Source organism: Neomonachus schauinslandi, chromosome 9 (assembly GCF_002201575.2).
Source record: "Neomonachus schauinslandi chromosome 9, ASM220157v2, whole genome shotgun sequence".
Taxonomy (NCBI): Eukaryota; Metazoa; Chordata; class Mammalia; order Carnivora; family Phocidae; genus Neomonachus; species Neomonachus schauinslandi.
The window spans coordinates 113,723,041-113,745,531 of record NC_058411.1 but is presented as its reverse complement, the minus strand read 5'-3'; the positions used below and the strand labels follow the sequence as shown (position 1 = coordinate 113,745,531).

The 22,491-nt window shown below is 36.8% G+C and overlaps 1 protein-coding gene across 2 annotated transcripts in view; it reads right to left on the bottom strand.

Moving 5' to 3' along the window:
- The window catches only part of SCAPER (S-phase cyclin A associated protein in the ER), a 523,695-nt gene that overhangs the window by 483,045 nt on the left and 18,159 nt on the right, over positions 1 to 22,491 (bottom strand). The window contains exons 4-5 of one of the 2 annotated variants that reach the window (XM_044917799.1): positions 15,013 to 15,083; positions 6,361 to 6,558 (exon numbers count right to left, since the gene is read on the bottom strand). In XM_044917799.1, the coding sequence (XP_044773734.1) occupies positions 6,361 to 6,558; positions 15,013 to 15,083 (269 nt within the window). Of the gene's footprint in view, positions 1 to 6,360; positions 6,559 to 15,012; positions 15,084 to 22,491 lie in introns of those variants that run through there. The other variant, XM_044917800.1, reaches the window with a different exon arrangement.

The window sequence follows — 22,491 nt, the reverse complement described above, 5'->3', positions numbered from 1 at the left end:
ATGTCTCTTCATGTCTACTGCCTACTTCTTGATTGGATTATTTGTTTTTTTGGTGTGGAGTTTGATAAGTTCTTTATAGATTTTGGATAGTAGCCCTTTATCTGATATGTCATTTGCAAATCTCTTCTCCCATTCTGTTGGTTGTCTTTTGGTTTTGTCGACTATTTCCTTTGCTGTGCAAGAACGTTTTATCTTGATGAAGTCCCAATAGTTCATTTTTGCCCTTTTTCCCCTTGCCTTTGGAGACTTGTCCAGCAAGGAGTTGCTGCAGCCGAGGTCAAAGAGGTTGCTGCCTGTGTTCTCCTCTAGGATTTTGATGGATTCCTCTCATATTTAGGTCTTTCATCCATTTTGAGTCTATTTTTGTGTATGGTGTAAGGAAATGGTCCAGTTTCATTCTTCTGCATGTGGCTGTCCCAACTTTCCCAACAACATTTGTTGAAGAGACTGTCTTTTCTCCACTGGATATTCTTTCCTACTTTGTTGAAGATTAGTTGATCATAGAGTTGAGGGTCTATTTCTGGGTTCTCTATTCTGTTTCACTGATCTATGCTCTGTGTTTGTGCCAGTACCATATTGTTTTGATGAATAAAGCTTTGTAATAGAGCTTGATCTGGAATTGTGATGCCACCAGCTTTGGTTTTCTTTTTCAACATTCCTTTGGCTATTTGGGGTCTTTTAGGATTATTTTTTCCAGCTCTGTGAAAAAACTTGATGGTATTTTGATAGGGATTGCACTGAATGTGTAGATTGCTCTAGGTAGCATAGACATTTTAACAATATTTGTTCTTCCATTTCCATGAGCATGGAACATTTTTCCTTTTCTTTGTGTCTTCCTCAATTTCTTTCATGAGTATTCTATAGCTTCCTGAGTACAGATCCTTTGCCTCTCTGCTTAGGTTTATTCCTAGGTATCTTATGGTTTTGGGTGAAATTGTAAATGGGATCAACTCTTTAACTATCAACTCCTTAACTTCTCTTTCTTCGGTCTCATTGTTAGTGTATTGTTGATCGTCTGCTCAGATGATCTGTCTATTGCACTGAGTGGTATATTAAAGTCCCCTACTATTATTGTATCATTATTGATGTGTTTCTTTAATTTTGTTATTAATTGGTTTATATAATTCACTGTTCCCATGTTAGGGACATAAATATTTAAAATTGTTAGATGTTCTTGTTGGATAAACCCTTCAATTATAATATAGTGTCCTTCCTCATCTCTTATTAGTCTTTGGTTTAAAATCTAATTTGTCTAGGGCGCCTGGGTGGCTCAGTTGGTTAAGCGACTGCCTTCGGCTCGGGTCATGATCCTGGAGTCCCAGGACCGAGTCCCGCATCGGGCTCCCTGCTCAGCGGGGAGTCTGCTTCTCCCTCTAACCCTCCTCCCTCTCATGCTGTCTCTCATTCTCTCTCTCTCAAATAAATAAATAAAATCTTTAAAATCTAATTTGTCTGATATAAGGATTGCCACCCCAGCTTTCTTTTGATGTCCATTGCATGATAAATGGTTTTCCACCCCCTCACTTTCAATATGGAGGTGTCTTTGGGTCTAAAATGAGTCTTTTGCAGACAGCATATCAATGGGTCTTGCTTTTTTATCCAATCTGAAACCCTATGTCTTTTGATTGGGGCATTGAGCCCATTTACATTCAGAGTTAATTATTGAAAGATATGAATTTAGTGCCTATTACCTGTACAGTCTGCATATTGTCTCTGTTCCTTTTTGGTCTATGTTACTTTTAGGCTCTCTCTTTGCTTAAAGGATCTCCTTTAATAGTTCTTGTAGGGCTGGTTTAGTGATCACATATTCTTTTAGTTTCTGTTTGTCCTGGAAGTTTTTTTTTTTAATCTGTCCATTTTGAATGACATGCTAGCTGGATAAAGTATTCTTGGCTGCATATTTTTCTTATTTAGCACCCTGAATATATCATGCCTGTACTTTCCAGCCTGCTAGGTCTCTGTGGATAGATCTGCTGCCAGTCTAATGGTTCTACCCTTGTAGTTTACGGACCTCTTGTCCCAAGCTGCTTTCCCAGGATTTTCTCTTTGTCTCTGAGATTTTCAAGTTTCACTATTATACATCAGGGTGTTGACCTATTTTTATTGATTTTGAGGGGGTTTCTCTGTGCCTCCTGGACTTGAATGCCTATTTCCTTCCCCAGATTAGGGAAGTTCTCCACTATAATTTGCTCCAATATACCTTCTGCCCCCACTTTCCTCTTCTTCTGGGATCCCAATTATTCTAATATTGTTTTGCTTTATGGTATCACTTATCTCTCGAATTCTCCCCTCGTGATCCAGTAGTTGTTTATCTTTCTTTTTCTCTGCTTCTTTTTTCTCCATTATTTAGTTTTCTGTATCATTAATTCTCTCTTCTGCCTCATTTATCCTAGCACTTAGAGCCTACATTTTTTATTGCACCTCATTAATAGCCTTTTTGATTTCGACTTGGTTAGATTTTAGTTCTTTTATTTCTCCAGAAAGGGATTCTCTATTGTCTTTTATGCTTTTTCCAAGCTCAGCTAATATCTTTATAATCGTTATTCTGAACTTTAGTTCTGACATCTTACTTATGTCCATACTGATTAGGTCCCTGGCAGTCAATACTGCCTCTTGTTCTCTTTTTTGAGGAGAGTTTTTCCATCTTGTCATTATTCCAGAAAGTGGTAGCTTTTCTATTTGTAGATTTGCAGCTATTCTTTTCTTAGATCTCTGGTTGAGTTCGCAGGTGTTCAGAATGATTTAATAGCTATCCAGCTGAATTCCTAGGTCCAGACGAAACTAAGGTCTCCTACTTCTCCACCATTTTGGACTCAGACCTCCATGTCACACCTTTCAAAAAACATTTTCTCACATCTCACTTTGATCCTTATTTGTTGAACTGAGAAATTTCAACTCACTGAGATATAAACAAAGAATACTTTTATGTTTTTCCCCTATAACCTTAGTTGAATACTAAGTTGAATACTGAACCTGCTGAGTATGCTCAGGTAATTCTACAATTTTTCAGTTATATTGAATTATCAAAGGTTTTAAAATCCTATCTATAGATAACCCGCCTATTAAGCACAAGTGAGAATTACATGACTTTTAGCAGATGCCTGTGGTGGAGAGGGGCATGGCTTATTCTCACTGGGTCCCTTCTTCTTCCCCTGTACTCTTCTTCTCACTCTCCTACATTCACAAGCTTCTATCTTTTGCCATATGTAGCAGCTGTGGGAACAGAGCAATATTCAACTTACAAGAGTTGACCAGATATTAGTGATGGGTCTGCTACAGTCATCAGCCTGTCCTTCTCCAGTGATGCTGACTGCCAAGAGAGTCAAGTGCTGCCAGGCAGAAATATATCCCTAAACTTTCTCTGACTCAATCTGAGGTCAGTGGTCTCTACTGATCTCTGCAGTACATGGTGATTTCTGCACAGGTAGCATATGTGGTTCTCTAAGCAGTGTTCAGGTTCACCCTGGCTCCCTCTGCCCCAGTAGTATCTGTCCCCCCACCACTGTTTTGCATATTCTCATCTAATCAAGTGCCCCCATAGAAAGCCCCTATGACTCCAACATCTTCACCAATGTCCACACTTCTTCCTTCACATAAATCACAAGACTCACTGCAGTTCCACTTTACCTGATTACTGAGAACTCACATCCCATCTCCTTCCAAGGCATACTACCCATGAGCTACTCCAGCAAGCCTATTGTGTTATGAAATCTCTAAAGGAGATGTATACACCAGCTTCTATATCCAATATTCCTGATCCACACATCCAGTTTCCCCTGGGTTAAAATGGGAAACAAGGAAAAGAAAGTACAATCTGTACCCATCATGCTATCCTGCAAACTCCATGGACACATTCCAAAAGCAAGCAAAATCAGTCAGCACAGCAAAGATCCAGCCAGAGAATAAGAAGCCAGTCTCTCACTCTTGCAGCCACACTCACAAACTTTACAAGAAATTCAAACCCCACCTCAAACTTTTGTGAGAGGATGGCTACCACTTCATTAACTGGGTACTCTCTAAAAGGCCTTCACCCATCCTCTAGCGCAACTCTTTATAAAGGAGAAGGGGAAATGCAGTGGTGATGGTTAGAGTACAGTTTTGCTGGAATGTCAATTTGTAGTAATTCATGCAGTGAAGAGGCATAACAGGCACATGTTCAAACTAAATAACAAACAAACAAAAAAAACACAACTAGAAATTTAGCCTCTTCTGATTATAGAGCAGGGCTCTGGTCAATAATCCTAGCTGAAATAAAAAAGATACTTTCCATATCATGCTATACTTAGCATGTAAATTACATAATACAGATGTTATTAACTGCATTTTACACATGAGACAAACAACTGAATTGTGATGACGTTACAAGACTAAAACACAAAAACCACAAATAGGGATAAATCTTGTCAGTGCATCCACAAAACAAGGGTTCAATCTACCTGGACAGTGAGGAAAACCCTCTGGGTTTTGGATCTCACAGAGATAAATCAAATGAGATAAGGGATAACTGTTTTTATACTGAAAACAGAGCAAGACAAAAATAAAAAAAGAATTCTAGTTATCATATACCCAGCATATGTTTAGACCAAATGGTAAACTATATCTTTTTATATCACCACCTATATGTCCTGGGTGGAGAAAGAAGCAGAGCTGGGTATGAAAATAACTTTAAGCGGCACCTGGCTGGCTCAGTCGGAAGAGCATGCAACTCTTGATCTCGGTGTTGTGAGTCTGAGCCCAACGTTGGGTGTAGAGATTACTTAAAAATAAAAATCTTATAAAAAAATAAAATAACTTTTAAGCTCTCATTTTATTTCTCGGCATAGCCTTTGAGCATCTCAGAACAGTACAAAAAACAAAGAACACATCTCTACTACTCTCCCTTTGTCAAAATGTTCTCCATTTTTGTGATCTACAACTTGCATAAAAAAAAAAAATCTATTATTACTGAATTTTCACCAAGAAAGCTTTGGTAGATGGATGAGAGAGCCAGAAATTCAGACAGGTACAAGGGTCTCTGCTCATCACAGAAACATGATTGCAACTGGTCAAATTCACTTCTGTAAAGAAGTACACATTTTATAAACAAACTTTATTTCTTCAATCAACCTTTTGTTATTTTTAATTACAAAAATCAAAGAATCTCTGATCTAACTGATCTGTATGGCTAACTCAGAAATTATCTAGGCCCATATGTTCACTTTTTTATAGAAGAAACTATAATCTAAAATTAAGGTCAGTAGTGTTTTCTACCACAACATGCTGATTCATTAAACTCCAAGCTTATGACTTTGTTTAAACTTACTTTCTTAAAATGTAAAAAATTTCACATGGTGATAGTAACAATATTAATTGTGACAACCAAACTATAAATTTGGAGGATTTCAGTTACTGTTCATTCTGAAATCTGCATCTGATGAATCATATTTTTAGGCTATTCTAAAACCTATTTTAGCTGTTTCAAATTTTAGATGAGACACAGCTGCTGTTTCAACACGTAACTTTTCTTTGACCCTTCATATATTTCATAAGTTAAATACTGAATGCCAGGGTTTTCAGTCCTGTTCACTGTACAAACACAAGCTAACTGTGTAATATTTCTCTGAAGATGTATCACTCTGGTTTTTCTCAAAATAATTTTGTTCAGTATAAAGTAATATAGTATATAGTTTCTATTTTCTAAAAGACCAGGCTTTTTAAGTGTATTTTCAGAGACAGATTGCACTATGTATCTAATATCCTATTACAAACACAAGGTTATCTGAAATTAGAAAATACACCTTACAATGACATCCCAATCCCACCCAGGACTGTTTATGGTTAGCTATCAATCTCACTTTTCCCTGACCACAGTGAATTAGAAGAGTGATAAGTATCTCAGCAGAAAGGGAGCAATGTCCAATTAAAGACATTAAACATGAAACCAAAGAATGTCAAAATCTCACTAGTGCCACCTACAGTACTGGACAATGCAGATAGGAGAGATTTTTTAAAATAATTTTGCATATCATGGGGGTGTGTGTGCATATTCATCTTTTATGATTTCTTGCCCAGGACTATGTACCAAATCTTGAATATTACATAATTAAATAATGCAAAAAACAAGAGGATTCAAAAAATCACAACCAAAAAAACATGAAGCACTCATAGAAGCAGGGTAGAACAGTGGTTCCAAGGAGTGGGGAAAACAGATGTTGGTCAAAGGGTACAAACTTTCAGTTATAAGATGAGTAAGTTGTACAGCATGGTGACTACAGTTATTAATACAGTATTGCATACTGATGTTAAATGATATGGTCAGGTGTAATAAAAATGGGAGAATTTGGCTTTAAATGGATTACAAAGTCTCAAAGCAAACCTTACCTTACATTCTACCACACTCTGATCTGATTCACAAGTTTCATAGATTTCATCTACTGCTCGGCGAAGATTGTCAAAAAGAAATGCCCAGTATCTAGCTCTTAGATCAATTTTCCGAGGATGCCTTGTTTTAGTGGGACTTTTATCAAAGTGTTTATCTCCAGTTGTAGATGATGTTATTTTACAGTCTACTGCAGCGTTCTGGTGAAATAAAACAAAACATAAAAAAAAAAATTTCTTAAAAGCCGCCAGGGATTAGATTTTTTTATAAAGCACATTTTTCAAAATAAATACTTAAAAATGAGACATTCTTCTTTTTATCTCATATCACAATGAATTTATCAAAACAAAGCTTCTCATCTTAAAAAAGCATCAGGTTTGTAAGGTCATTTTTTATTTCAGACATGTCTTACTGAAGATTAGCATGGCTTCAACAGTGAACAGACCCTTAGTCAAAAAGGACCACTAAAGGACCCATTCTTTCCTCAGTTGCACAGGCAAACTTTGAAAATAAAGATTACATTCTATAGTTTTACAGACTGTACCACAGAATCATTCCACCAAAAAGCATGTAGTTTACATAAAGACTGAAATTCAAAATGCAAACCTGAAGCTTCTCACTAGAAGTACACAAGAGTTGCTTATCTCTCTGCGGCTACTTAAACCGAAAAATAAATAAATACTAAACCTCTACTACAGTTAGAGCAACAAACAATACCAGGTTTCTTTGGGTTGTTTTGTATGTGTGTGTATCATTCCTGTTTGCTTGTTTTTCTTTTTCATAGAAGAGCCCCAGAGTGGAGAGTATCTGAAATAGAGGCTAATACCCTCCTGCTTTGTTTTAGGCTTTGGCCTTCAATATAAGTGATTCCTAAACTTCATAAATCTTTTATAGCCAATCATTGATTTATATAGAATCTTTACCAGCAAAAAGGAAGCAGACAAAACACATGTACGCACACAGATACTATACACGCTTGAGAGGCTCAGATGGAGTTACTTGTCCTCCCTCCACAGTGCTCCATCCAGACTAGGGTTGCCAGATTTCACAAATGAAAATTAGCAAATATTTTATGGGATAGCCATGGTCCAAGTCCAAATTCTCAATACTCAAGCAATAAAATTTAAAATAATGTTAACAATCCATAAAACCTTTGCCTCAATTGCTCTCCAAGTTCTTTCCAGCCCTAGTGTAAATCATTTTATTATTATGGCAAATATCCCCTCCTTGGATTAACCAAATTCAAAATCCCATTCAAATAGCATCTATCCTGAAGTAAAGCTTAATTCTGTCCACTCTCCTGATAACTGTGACAACTATTAGCAATTTATACAGGATTACAGATCATAAATCAACTTCACATAATCTTCTAATCTCCTTCACACAATCTTTAAAATATGTATTATTAGCTCCACTTTACAGTTTAGGAAACAGGCTCCGAGGCTAATAACTCACTTGTCAAAGATCATCTAGCCACAGGAGACCACCTTCCCATTACAGCTCTACAGTAACACTGCCGGCTTACCATTATACTGCCTCAGGCCTGTGCCGCCAGCACTTGACCAGATATTCCAGACTACCTCATTACTCTTCCTAGACACCATCCAAAGTTAAAATTAACTTGAGAAGTTTCCCAAATTATACCTCCTTCATGAAGTTTTTCTACATCAATCAGCAAAGGGCTAGTAAATTCCTGTGAATTCAGACTCAGGTCTTATGGAATTCTCAAAAGTACTTTCACTCATTTTCACCCCTTTATGTATGTACCTTATCATGCATCAAATATTTTACCATCCTTTCTTACAATGTAAAATAGGCACCACTGCTTCCAGGTTAAAATGTTTCTATTCTTTGTGATTGCTCTATGCGAAGCTTTTACAAAGAAAGATGCCAATAAGACAAAAACTACAGTTACATAATTCCATCTGAAAGGCAATGTGCTACACAAATTTGATATTTAACTTTGCCAAAATGGTAACACTTTATACTTGCATGCATATTTATATTTTATGAAGGAATTTTGAATACATTATCTCATTTAATCATTACAACAACTAAAGACAGAACAAATATTATTATTCCCATTTGTAGATGATAAAACTGAGGTTCAGAAAGATTGAATTTCTTAGCAAGTCAAAAGGTTGAGTGATGGAACTAGGACCAGAACCTAGTCTTTCAACTTCTGCTCCCATGTTCATAAAGCATTTCACATAGCACCAAGCATACAATTAGTACCTAAATAATGTTAGGTATGATTATAGTGGGAAAGATAAAGAGGAGAAGAAATACGCTCATAGAAAAAAATGTGAATAAACTAATGGCAAAATTGCCAAATTTGTGAAAGAACAGGCAAATAAAATTGTAGAGGTTAAGTCAGTATAGAGTTCCAAAGTATAGGGCTCTTACCTACCACTGATAAAAATAATAGCAGTGATAACAGTAATCGCAGCAGCATCTAACATTCATGGCACATTTGCCAGGTGCCAGGCACTGTGCTAAGTGCTTTCCATACAGTTATACTTCATTTAATCTTTGAAGCAATTTTGTATCATAGGTAACATTATTATCTCCATTTTACAGAAGACAAAACTGAAGTTTAGCTAAATTAATTAATGAACCCAAGGTCTCACACTAAGTGATAAAGCCAAGATTAAAAATCAGGTAATTATCCCATTACTACAGCTTACTACTACTTCCAAGATACTCAAGAAGAAAAAGCAATCTAAATTTGTGGGAAAAGTTAGACACAACTGAATTCCATGATGTTATATTGTTTTTTTCAATGACTTTTGAGAGAAAAAGAAAAAGTAAAGGGAAAGAAGAAGGAAGAAACTGAGATTTCTAACTCATCTCTGTCAGAAGGACTCACTGACTCCCTTGAGAATCTAACAATGCTTATGAACCTATTTGCAGAAAAATGCATGGGCACATAAAATTGAACACATACTTTCTTGATGTACCAACACTGACACATCATAATCATCCAAAGTTCACAGTTTACCTTACAGTTTACTCTTGGTGTTGTTCATTTTATGGGTTTGGACAAATGTATAATGACACGTATCCATCATCATGGTATTATACATAGTATTGTCATTGTACTAAGAATCTTCTGTGCTCTGCCTATTCTCTCCTCCCTATCCCTACCCCCGAACATCTGGCAACCAGTGACCTTTCTACTGTCTCCATAGTTTTGCCTTTCCAGAATGCCGTATAGTTAGAAACAGTATGTAGCCTTTTGAGGTTGGCTTTTTTCACTTAGTATAATACATTTAAGGTTCCTCCATGTCTTTTTATAGCTTGATAGCTCTTTTTTTTTTTAAAGATTTTATTTATTTATTTGACAGATAGAGACATAGCAAGAGAGGGAACACAAGCAGGGGGAGTGGGAGAGGGAGAAGCAGGCTTCCCGCTGAACAGGAAGCCTGAGGCGGGGCTCGATCCTAGCACCCCAAGACCATGACCTGAACTGAAGGCAGACGCTTAATGACTGAGCCACCCAGGTGCCCCAATAGCTCATTTCTTTTTAGCACTGAATAACAGTCCATTGTCTGGATGTACTACAGTTTATGTATCCACTCACCTACTGAAGGACATCTTGGTTGCTTCCAAGTTTTGACAATTGTGAATAAAGCTGCCATAAATATCCATGTGCAGGTTTTTGTGAGGATATAAGTTTTCAACTCCTTTGTGTAAATACCAAGGAGCATGACTGCTGGATTATATGGCAAGAGTATGTTTAGTTTTATATGACTCTATAAACTGGCAATTTATAAACTGCCAAGTGGCTGTACCATTGTGCATTCCCACAGGCAATGAATGAGAGACCCTGTGGCTTCACATCCTTACCACCATTTGGTGGTGTTAGTATTCCCAATTTTGGCCATTCTAATGGATATGTAGTAATATCTCATTGTTACTTTAATCTGCATTTCTCTGATGCCATGTGATATAGAGCATCTTTTCATATGCTTATTTGCCATCTGTATATCCTCTCTGGTAAGGTGTCTGTTAAGAACTTTGGCCTGTTTTTTAATCAGGTTGCTTGTTTTCTTATTGTTGAGGTTTTTTTATTATTATTTTAATTCTAGTACAGTTAACATACAGTGTTGAATCACTATATAGTACACCTGAAACTAATGTAACACTGTATCTTATTGTTCAATTTTAAGAGTTCTTTGTATATTTTGGATAACAGTCCCTTATCAGGTATGTCTTTTGCAAATATTTTCTCCTAGTCTGTGGCCTGTCTTCTCATTCTTTTGACATTGTCTTTTGCAGAGCAGAGTTTTTAATTTTAATGAAATCTAGCTTACCAATGATTTCTTCATGGATCAAACTTTGGTATTATATCTAAAAAGTCATCACCATACCCAAGGTCATTTAGGTTTTCTTTTTTGTTTGTTTGATTTTTTTTGGTTTTTTTTGGTCATTTAGGTTTTCTATGTTATCATCAGAAATGTCATAGTTTTTGCTTTCACATTTAGGTCTATGATCCCTCTTTGAGTTTAATTTTGTGAAGGGTATAAACCCTTCACAAGGTATCTAAATTCTTTTTTTGTGTGTATGTATGGGCGTCCAATTGTTCCAGCACAATTTGTTGAAAAAAATTACCTTTGCTCCATTGTATCGCCTTTGCTCCTCTGTCAAAGAGTAGCTGATTACTTATGTGGGTCTATTTCTAGGCTTTTTATTCTCTTCCATCATCTATTTATTGTTTTGGCAATACCACACTGCCTTCATTACTATAGCTTTACAGTAAGTCTAAAAGTTGGCTAGCGTCAGTCCTCCAACTTTGTTCTTCTTCAATATTTCATTGGCTATTCTGGGTCTTTTGCTTCCCCATACAGTTTAGAATCAGTTTGTCAATATCTATACAATAATTCACGAGAAGTGTATTGAATCTACACATCAAACTGGGAAGAAAGGACATCTTGACAATATTCACTTTTCCTACATGAACATGGAATGCCTTTCCATTTACTTAGTTCTCTGATTTCTTTCATCAGAGTTTTATAGATTTTCTCATATAGATCTTTGCACATACATTGTTAGATTCATACCTAGGTATTTAATTTGAGGGAGTGGTAATGTAAATGGCATTGTGTTTTTAATTTTAAGTTCCCCTTGTTCATCACTGGTATATAGGAAAGCCACTGACTTCTGTGTATTAATCTTGTACCCTGCAACCTGCTATAACAGATTATTAGTTCCAGGAGAGTTTTTTTTTGTTGATTCTTTCAGATTTCTTATATAATCGTATCATCTGTGGAAAAAGACAGTTTTATTTCTTCCCCCTCCTTCATTTTCTTGTCTTTGCATTAGCTAGAACTTCCATTACAATGTTGAAAAACAGTGGTGATAGGGGCATCTTTGCCTTATAACTGATCTTGGGGGAAAGCTTCCAGTTTCTCACCATTAAGTATCACATTAGTTGTAGGGATTTTTGTAGATTTTTTAAATCAAGTTGAGGAAGTTTCCCTCTATTTCTAGTTTATTGAAAATTTTTATTATAAATGGGTGTCAAGTTTTGTCAAATGCTTTTACTGCACCTCTTGAAGTGATAATGTGATTTTTCTTTTAGTCTGTTGATGGACTGAAGACCAAACATGAAAACAAAAATTTAAAACTATCTAGAAAGATATCTTTATAATCCTGAGATAGGAGAGGCTTCCTAGATAAGGCAAAAAGCACAGCTCATGGATAAGTTACGTAAAATTAAATTTATATACATGGTCATGGTATATCATTCTTTTTTTTTTTTTTTTTTAAGATTTTATTTATTTGACAGAGAGAGACACAGCGAGAGAGGGAACACAAGCAGGGGGAGTGGCAGAGGGAGAAGCAGGCTTCCTGTGGAGCAGGGAGCCTGATGTGGGGCTCGATCCCAGGACCCTGGGATCATGACCTGAGCCGAAGGCAGCCGCTTAACTGACTGAGCCACCCAGGCGCCCCCATGGTATATCATTCTTTTCAAATATTGTGGGATACAATTTGATAATATTCCTCTATTTGGAAATCATGGCTGCTTTTAGCTGATAGCCTTATATTTTTATCATACATACTTACATTCATATTTTCCTAACAAAAACTTCTTCCTAAATAAGACAAGGATTTTATCACTCTAACTCCCTTCCAAACTCCCTACAATCCAGCCTTCATGTTAATATTGTCTAAAACTATAGTTCCACTTCTCTAAATCTAATTGTGTGAGGTTTTTTTCAAACCATCAATAGGTAATGAGATTTACACATTTTACAGATACCTTTTTAATTTAAATTCAATTAGCCAACATATAGTACATCATTAGTTTCAGATGTAGTGTTCAGTAATTCATCAGTTGCGTATAACACCCAGTGCTCATCATATCACGTGCTACAGATACCTTTTTAACAAGTTCCTTCCTCCACGTTACTTTTTCTTGAAGTTCATCTTTAGTAGTTCCTTCATTAAGGGTTGGTGGGTGGCAAACACTTAGTTTTTGTCTAAAATAACTAAAAATAGCTTTATTTCATTCTTGCACTTGGCTGGGCATAAAATTATGAGTTAAAAGTAATTTTGTCTGAGCGCCTGGGTAGCTCAGTCAGTTAAGTGTCTGCCTTCAGCTCAGGTCATGAGCTCAAGGTCCTGGGATCGAGCCCCGCATCAGGCTCCCTGCTCAGCGGGGAGTCTGCTTCTCCCTCTCCCTCTGTGCTCTCTGTCTCTCTTAAATAAATAAAATTAAGAAAGCATTTTTTTTAAGAAGTAATTTTGTCTTATAACTTCAAATATATTGCTTCAAAACAAGGCTATTAACCTGTCATTCCTCTGTGGTTTTGTTTACATCCTGGTATTTTTATAGATTTTTTCCCTTAATCTTAACATTCTTCAGACTCTCTAGAATGTAGCTAGGTATATAAATCTATTTTTATTTACCCTGCTCAGCCCCACAGTCTTGCTCTGAAGCTCTTCAAAACTCAAGTGAGAAAATTTTTCAACATTATTTCTTCAAATAGTCAATGCCCACCATTATTTACACTCTACTTTTAAAAGTCCTAAAAAGCATATATATGAATTTCTCAATCTTAAAGTCTTTCTTATTTTCCATCTCGTTAGTTCTCTGCAATATGTTTTAAATTCTCCTCAGTAGTGTCTTCCAAATCACAAATTTTCTCTTTGTCCAGTACATTTATTCCATTAATTATGGGTTTTTTAATTTCACTGACAATACTTTCATTATAAGTTTTCTAATTGGTTCACTTTTATCTATAAATATTCAAAATTAATATCCATCTGTTTTACGTCAGAATTTCTTTCTTCTTTATACTTATTCTTTCCTTTGAGGAAATTAGGAAATTTATTTGAAAGTCTTCTTCAGGAAAATGCCCTTTTTTCATTACCTCAGGAGTAAATTCTCTCACTCATAGAATATGTCATCTATATTTTGTAACATTATTTTCCTTGTGTGCTTCGATATTTTACTTTGAATTTGAATTTCTTGTATTTTAGGTCTTCACTTTGCTCACCCTCACTCCATGTGTCCTACTGTTATGGTGACCATCACCTAGCCCACTATGGTCCCACTTCCGCAAGTCTTTTATTAGGGACTAAAAACTCTCACCCGTCAAGAATACTAGCAGATCCAGTCATAAACCATGGCCCACTTCCTTTTACTGCTTCAGACATCAATTCACAGGGCATAACACCAGGCAGACTAGCTTTTTTGTTCCTAGTACAAAACCCTGCATAAGCCCAAAATTTTATACCATGTGCCTGGATTTGTTTCCCCATGATAATCAGGGTACTTTAGCCTCCTTTATCCCATAAGACTTGTCCATTAAGTTTGTCTCCCTAACTCCACTTACCTGTCAGTGTGTTTATTTCTGATCTACAGAGATGGTTATCCTATTTTTGAAAATTTTTTATCTTTTTAATTAAATTTTTTTTTATCATTGATGCCATTGTGAGAAGTCAGGGATTATTTTATGAACTCACAATGACATTTTGATTAGCAATTAATGTTTTCCTTATGTGAAGTTTTGGGTTTGCATAGTCATATTGGTATATTTAATAACATCAAACCAAAATAATATATATGAAAAGCTCAGAGAAAGTAACTATGAATTAAAAAGCTAAAAACCACTTTTAATATAGGCTTGTGTTCTCTAAAATTTTAATGAAGCAATTTGAAAATTTTTAGAGATAATACTTTTACTATTCTACAACCTAAAGACATACTATAAAAAGAAAGAAAATCATAAAAAAATTCACAAATATGGGATGTGTAGCAGAAGGGTTAAGAGCATAAACAAGAAATTGATGACCTGGGTTCAAATCTTCACTGTGTCACTCACTAGCAAGTTATATAACCTCTCCTCATTTTTATAATGAGGAGAGGTTATATCCTCAAGTTATATAACCTGTTTCCTCATTTTTAGATGAAGATAATAACAATGCCTACACTGAAGGGACTGTTCCAAGAGGCAAATAAATTAATATTTGTAAAGTATTTAGTACTAGCTAGGCACACAGTACTATATACACATTTGTTAACTAAAGAATGCTACACTGAATTTTTACATGAAGACAAAATTATACAATATTCAAATCCTGAAAAATTACATTTTCTCACTGAAATTAAAAGTCAATTAAGCAGAAAGTTGTATATGCTGTACCTGTTTAGTATTTTTATGAGCTCCTTGAATTGTCCTCTTTGATTTTCCACCAGTTTGACATTTGGATTTCCCTTCAAGGCAAGAATAGACAGACAAATATAAAGGTCAACAAATGGGTAGTACAAAATAGAACTATACAAATCATTTGTGCATACTAACACATAATCTCCTTCCAGAGATCACAGAACAGTACAATCTATACGTGGTCAATATGAACTACAGATAAAATAAAAAACAAACTTCCACGGTCTCAGGGACTGATTTTATTGAATGGCCTTCTCAGAACAGGAATAAATCAACTTCTTAAATAAGTCAGATATTCTGACAATTTAAAAACAAGGCCAAGTTAGTTGGTGCTCCTCAACTTATAACCAGGTCTGGAAAATACTTCTTTGAATTCAAATTTTAATAATAAAATCAAGAATACATTTTTTACCATTTAAGACCTCAGCATTTTGTTTTGACAAATTTATCTGATTTATGAAATTCACAGTTTGATTTGAAAAAAGTTTTCAGTTCTTTGTATTTTTGCCATCAGATACAGCTTTCTCACTTGTTCTTTTTTATAAGATACTAACTACTGTTTTATAATCACTCTATTTTTGAGAGCAATTCAAAATAGGAATAAAATTCTATCTATAATGTACAACAGAATAATTTCCCTTTCAGCAAAATAATTTTGGGCCAGGACCTCTGAAGCAGTACAAATGAAGTGAGCCATAACACCTACTAACAGTTTATCCACACATAGTGGCCCTCCCTCAACTGTTCTACCAGGGAGGAAAGCAGAACTCTCACTCAACTACACAGCCCTTTATTCATCCTTTGATTATAGAGAACAATGTACAAGCAGGCTTTTTAGAATATCCAGCAGAATAACCAGCTTAGAACAAGTACCAGAGAAAACAGAAATAAAACAGCAGAAGACAACTTTTAAAAATTGAAGGATGAGTCTCAGAAATATCTGAGTACATATTATAGCTATAAATAAGAACGAGCTGCTATTTTTGAAAAAAAGCAAAATAAAGATTTCCCTATTATTGGCAAAGTTTTAACAATATAAAATAAACCTTATCAAAAAATTATGAGAGGGGGGCGGAGCAAGATGGCGGAGGAGTAGGAGACCTGGATTTCATCTCCTCTCAGGAATTCAGCTGGATAGGGATCAAACCATTCTGAACACCTACAAACTCAACAGGAGATCGAAGAAAAGAAGAGCAACAACTCTCTGAACAGAAAAGACACCACTTTCTGGAAGGTAGAACGTGCGGAGAAGTGAATCCGAGGCGATATTCGGGAGGATAGACGGCGGGGGAGGGGCCTCCGTCAGCCACTTCTGGCAAGTGATAGAGCTGCAGAGCACAAAATGGGAACTTTTAAAAGTCTGCTCCGCTGAGGGACGTCACTCCGGTGGCTAAGCGGGGGGTGGAACTCTCGCGGGACAGTGTGGTCTCAGGACCCTCGGGGTCACAGAAAGACCGGGGGGTGCCTGAGTGCGGCAGAGCTCCCAGGTAACGGAGCAGGGAAGCCGGATGCAGAGGCGGAGCCCAGGCGCGGGCTCTCAGCTCGGGGTTGCCATAAACCCTGATCCGCGGCACAGTTGGGCCACTGCTCCTCCAGCAGGGACCCAACAATCGGCAGATCCGGGGAGACTCCCCTTCCTCCCCCAGGAGGAGCGGCGCGGGAGCGCACCGCAGGGATCTGCTGGGTTTGGAGACTCCACCCGGGGTCGGGTGCCAGAGACAGAAACGCGCGGTCACAGGCCGGGTGAGCACGGAGTGCGGCTGGAGACCAGGGAGCCAGGAGTGACTGACTGCCTTTCTCTGGGGGCTCACTGAGGAGCGGGGCCCCGAGTTCTCGGCTCCTCTGGGGCAGAGATTGGGAGGCCGCCATTTTCACTCTCCGCCTCCAAAGCTGTACGGAAAGCTTGCAGGGAACAAAAGTTCCCGAGAGCAAACCCAAGCAGATTACTTAACCGGGAGGGGGCAAGGGGGGGGCAATTCCGCCTCCGGCAAAGACATTTGAGAACCACGGCAACAGGCCCCTCCCCCAGAAGATCAGCAAGAATAGCCAGCCAAGACCAAGTTTACCGATCAATGAGAACGGCAGAACTCAAGCGCTAGGGGAATACTACACATAGAATTCATGGCTTTTTTACCATGATTCTTTAGTCTTTCAAAGTTAATTTTTTTTTTTTAAAGATTTTATTTATTTATTTGAGAGAGAGAGAGAATGAGAGAGAGCACATGAGAGGGGGGAGGGTCAGAGGGAGAAGCAGACTCCCCACTGAGCAGGGAGCCCGATGCGGGACTCGATCCCGGGACTCCAGGATCATGACCTGAGCCGAAGGCAGTCGCTTAACCAACTGAGCCACCCAGGCGCCCCAAAGTTAATTTTTTTTTAACTGCCTTTTTTTTTTTTTTGAATTTTTCTTTTTCCCTTTCTCAACCAACATGTTATCAATCCCTTTTTTAAAAAAACATTTTTATTTTTCATTTTTAGAGTCCTATTCTATCCCTTCATAGTAGTTACCCACATTTTTGGCATATATATAGAAGTTGTTCTCTCTTTAAAATTTTGAGATAGTTTCTTCTAACAGATCAAAATATACCCTAAATCTCTAGTATACGGTTTTTTTCTACTCCCCTGCCTGATCACATTCTCTCCCTTTTTTTTTCTTTTTTTCTTGTTTTAAATCCTATTCTTTCTTTTTTCAAACAACTTCTTATCAATTCCTTTTATAAAACTTTTTATACTTTCCATCTTCACAGTCATATTCCATCCCTTCATCATATCAACCCTTATTTTTATACACATATAAGTTTTTCTTTCTTTCAAATTTTGGGAGGCACTTTCTTCTAACAAACCAAAATACACCCCAAATCTAGTGTGTGGCACTGATCTATATACCAGCCTGATCATATCTGATCACATTCTGGTTTTTTGTTGTTGTTGTTTTGTTTTGCTCTGTTTTTGTTTTTATCTATATCATTTTCTTTTTCTTTTTTTTCTTTTTCCTCTCTTTCCCTTTCTTTTCCCACTGCTTCAGGTCCTTTCTGATTTGTTTAGAGTATCTTTTCTGGGGACATTGTTACTCTGCTAGCATTTTGTTCTCTCATTAATCTATTCTCTGCACAAAATGACAAGACGGAAAAAATCACCTCAACAAAAAGAACAAGAGGTAGTACCGACTGCCAGGGACCTACTCAATACGGACATTAGTACGATGTCAGATCGAGAGTTCAGAATCATTACTTTAAAGATACTAGCTGGGCTTGAGAAAAGCATGGAAGTTATTAGAGAAACCCTTTCTGGAGAAGTAAAAGAACTAAAATCTAACCAAGTTGAAATCAAAAAGGCTATTAATGAGGTGCAATCAAATACGGGGGCACTAACTGCTAGGATAAATGAGGCAGAAGAGAGAATCAGTGATATAGAAGACCAAATGATGGAAAATAAAGAAGCTGGGAAAAAGAGAGATAAACAACTACTGGATCACGAGGGCAGAATTCGAGAGATAAGCGATACCATAAGACGAAACAACATTAGAATAATTGGGATCCCAGAAGAAGAAGAAAGAGAGAGAGGGGCAGAAGGTATAATGGAGCAAATTATAGCAGAGAACTTCCCTAATTTGGGGAAGGAAAAAGGCATCAAAATCCAGGAGGCACAGAGAACCCCTCTCAAAATCAATAAAAATAGGTCAACACCCCGACATCTAATAGTAAAACTTATGAGTCTCATAGACAAAGAGAAAATCCTGAAAGCAGCTCGGGAGAAGAGATATGTAACCTACAATGGTAGAAACATTAGATTGGCAACGGACCTATCCACAGAGACCTGGCAGGCCAGAAAGGACTGGCAGGATATATTCAGAGCACTAAATGAGAAAAATATGCAGCCAAGAATACTATATCCAGCTAGGCTGTCATTGAAAATTGAAGGAGAGATAAAAAGCTTCCAGGACAAACAAAAACTACAGGAATTTGCAAACACGAAACCAGCCCTACAGGAAATCTTGAAAGGGGTCCTCTAAGCAAAGAGAGACCCTAAAAGCAACATAGACCAGAAAGGAACACAGACAATATACAGTAACAGTCACCTTACAGACAATACAATGGCACTAAATTCCTATCTTTCAATAGTTACTCTGAATGTAAATGGGCTAAATGCCCCAATCAAAAGACACAGGCTATCAGATTGGATTAAAAAACAAGACCCATCGATATGCTGTCTGCAAGAGACTCATTTTAGACCCAAAGACACCCCCAGATTGAAAGTGAGGGGGTGGAAAACCATTTACCATGCTAATGGACACCAAAAGAAAGCTGGGGTGGCAATCCTTATATCAGACAAATTCGATTTTAAACCGAAGACTGTAATAAGAGATGAGGAAGGACACTATATCCTACTTAAAGGGTCTATCCAACAAGAAGATCTAACAATTATAAGTATCTATGCCCCTAACAAAGGAGCAGCCAATTATATAAGGCAATTAATAACAAAAGCAAAGAAACACACTGACAACAATACAATAATAGTGGGGGACTTTAACACCCCCCTCACTGAAATGGACAGATCGTCTAAGCAAAAGATCAACAAGGGAATAAAGACTTTAAATGACACACTGGACCAAATGGAATTCACAGACATATTCAGAACATTCCACCCCAAAGCAACGGAATACACATTCTTCTCTAGTGCCCATGGAACACTCTCCAGAATAGATCACATCCTAGGTCATAAATCAGGTCTCAACCAGTACCAAAAGATTGGGATCATTCCCTGCCTATTTTCAGACCACAATGCTTTGAAACTAGAACTCAATCACAAGAGAAAAGTCGGAAAGAACTCAAATACACGGAGCCTAAAGAGCATCCTACTGAGAATGAATGGGTCAACCAGGAAATTAAAGAAGAATTAAAAAAATACATGGAAACCAATGAAAATGAAAACACAACTGTTCAAAATCTTTGGGATGCAGCAAAGGCAGTCCTAAGAGGAACGTATATAGCAATACAAGCCTTTCTCAAGAAACAAGAAAGGTCTCAAGTACACAACCTAACCCTCCACCTAAAGGAGCTGGAGAAAGAACAGCAAATAAAGCCTAAACCCAGCAGGAGAAGAGAAATAATAAAGATCAGAGCAGAAATCAATGAAAGAGAAACCAAAAGAACAGTAGAACAGATCAACGAAACTAGGAGCTGGTTCTTTGGAAGAATTAACAAGATTGATAAACCCCTGGCCAGACTTAGCAAAAAGAAAAGAGAAATGACCCAAATCAACAAAATCATGAATGAAAGAGGAGAGATCACAACCAACACCGAAGAAATACAAACAAGTATAAGAACATATTATGAGCAACTCCATGCCAGCAAATTAGATAACCTGGAAGAAATGGATGCATTCCTAGAGATGTATCAACTACCAAAACTGAACCAGGAAGAAATAGAAAACCTGAACAGACCTATAAACACTAAGGAAATTGAAGCAGTCATCAAAAATCTCCCAAAAAACAAAAGACATAAGACATAAGAATAAAAAAAATTTTTTTTTAAATTATGAAATTGACATTCTTCTTTTGTCATCATTATTTAGATAGTCAAAAGTTCTAATTCTCTGGTCTCACAGTTCTATTATTTTGCAACAAGCATGAATGAAGCTTTAAAATTGTACTGGCCAGGGGAGCCTGGATGGCTCAGTCATTAAGCGTCTGCCTTCGGCTCAGGTCATGATGCCAGGGTCCTGGAATCGAGCCCCACATTGGGCTCCCTGCTCTGCGGGAAGCCTACTTCTCCCTCTCCCACACCCCCTGCTTGTGTTCCCTCTCAAGCTGTGTCTCTCTCTGTCAAATAAATAAATAAAATCTTAAAAAAAAAAAAAACAACTGTACTGGTCAATTTTTTATGCACTTATATGAAAAATCAGGTTACATACAGATATGGGATTCATTATTGTATTTTCTTTCCTTCCTTGAATAGAAGCAACTTTAATAAATCTCAGATTATTTTGTGTTCTGAATAATCCATGGAAAATGGGAAAATGAAATTTCATAAAATAATATGAATCATACATAGCAACCATAAGACATTTTTATGTTTGTTATTACTTTTGTAGTAAATAATGTTGATATATATTTTTTATCAAAAAAGTTAATGTAACAGTAAGCTTCTTTATGAAAATTTTAGCTAGTACAGAGCTAAATTTAAAAAGATAAATTTAATTTCTCCCTCTATTTGGTAGTTTTTGATTCAAAGTAACTGCTCCTTAAAAATATCTAGGAAGGGGTGCCTGGGTGGCTCAGTCGGTTAAGCGTCTGCCTTCGGCTCAGGTCATGATCCCAGGGTCCTGGGATTGAGTCCTGCATCCCTGCATTGGGCTCCTTGCTCAGCAGGGAGCCTGCTTCTCCTTCTCTCCTGCTTATGCTCTCTCTTGCTATCTCTCTCTCTCTCAAGTACATAAATAAAATCTTTTTAAAAAAAATATCTTAGGAAGACTGACAAAGAAAAGCTACCGAGGAAGTACTGGTCCAAGCAGATATTTTAATATACTATAATGCCTCTAGAATTTAAACAATGTAGCCTTCACACATGAATTAGATGAACAGCTCAGTGAGATAGAATGTAAGTACATATGGAAATTTAATTTACAATACAGTGACATCTCAAAAAAATGGGGCAAAGGTAGACTTTACAGTAAGTGATGGCAGAGCAACTTGTTATTCATATGGAAAAAAATAAAATTAGATCCATACTTCACACTACATATAAGAATAAAATACAAATGGATCAGAGATACAAATGTAGAAAACTAAAATAAAATAAAATTTTTAAATAACAAAGTATAAAAAATAAAATATAAAAAATACGTAAACGTAAAGTAAATCTCAAAGAATAAAACATGGATGAACTCCTATATAGCTTCAAACATCCCCCTGAGTAAGGGTGTCCTCAAAGAGTATGTCAAAAGGAAACAGGAGCCAGCTTAACAGGTCTCCCACTGATCTAAAACAACTAAGCATCAAAATAGATAAATTGGAACTCATGAAATAAGAAACCATGACTCCATACAAATTAAATAAAAACTTACACATATAACTACAAAAGGAAAAAGGGAAAGCTCTCTCTTTCATTAGAATGTCAGCTAATAAATAAAGAAGGAACACTGGGGTTAGCAAATCACCATTTTACAACTACCAGAGTAGTAACTTATTCAGCTAAGAATTATCAACAAAAGCTGAAAGTAGTGAGTAGACTGTTTCAAGAGAAACAGGACATTTACATAGTCTCAAACTACCTTACCCCAAATTACTTATTAATTACAAAGTCAATAGTTACTTTACAGTGCGGAAACTCAGGAGATACCACCTTAACCAGGTGATTAATGTTGGCATCACTAGCAACAAAAGTAAACCACTATCATGTGCCTTCTCTGACCCACTGAAAAGGGTACGGCATAATTTCTGTAGAATCCCTCCAA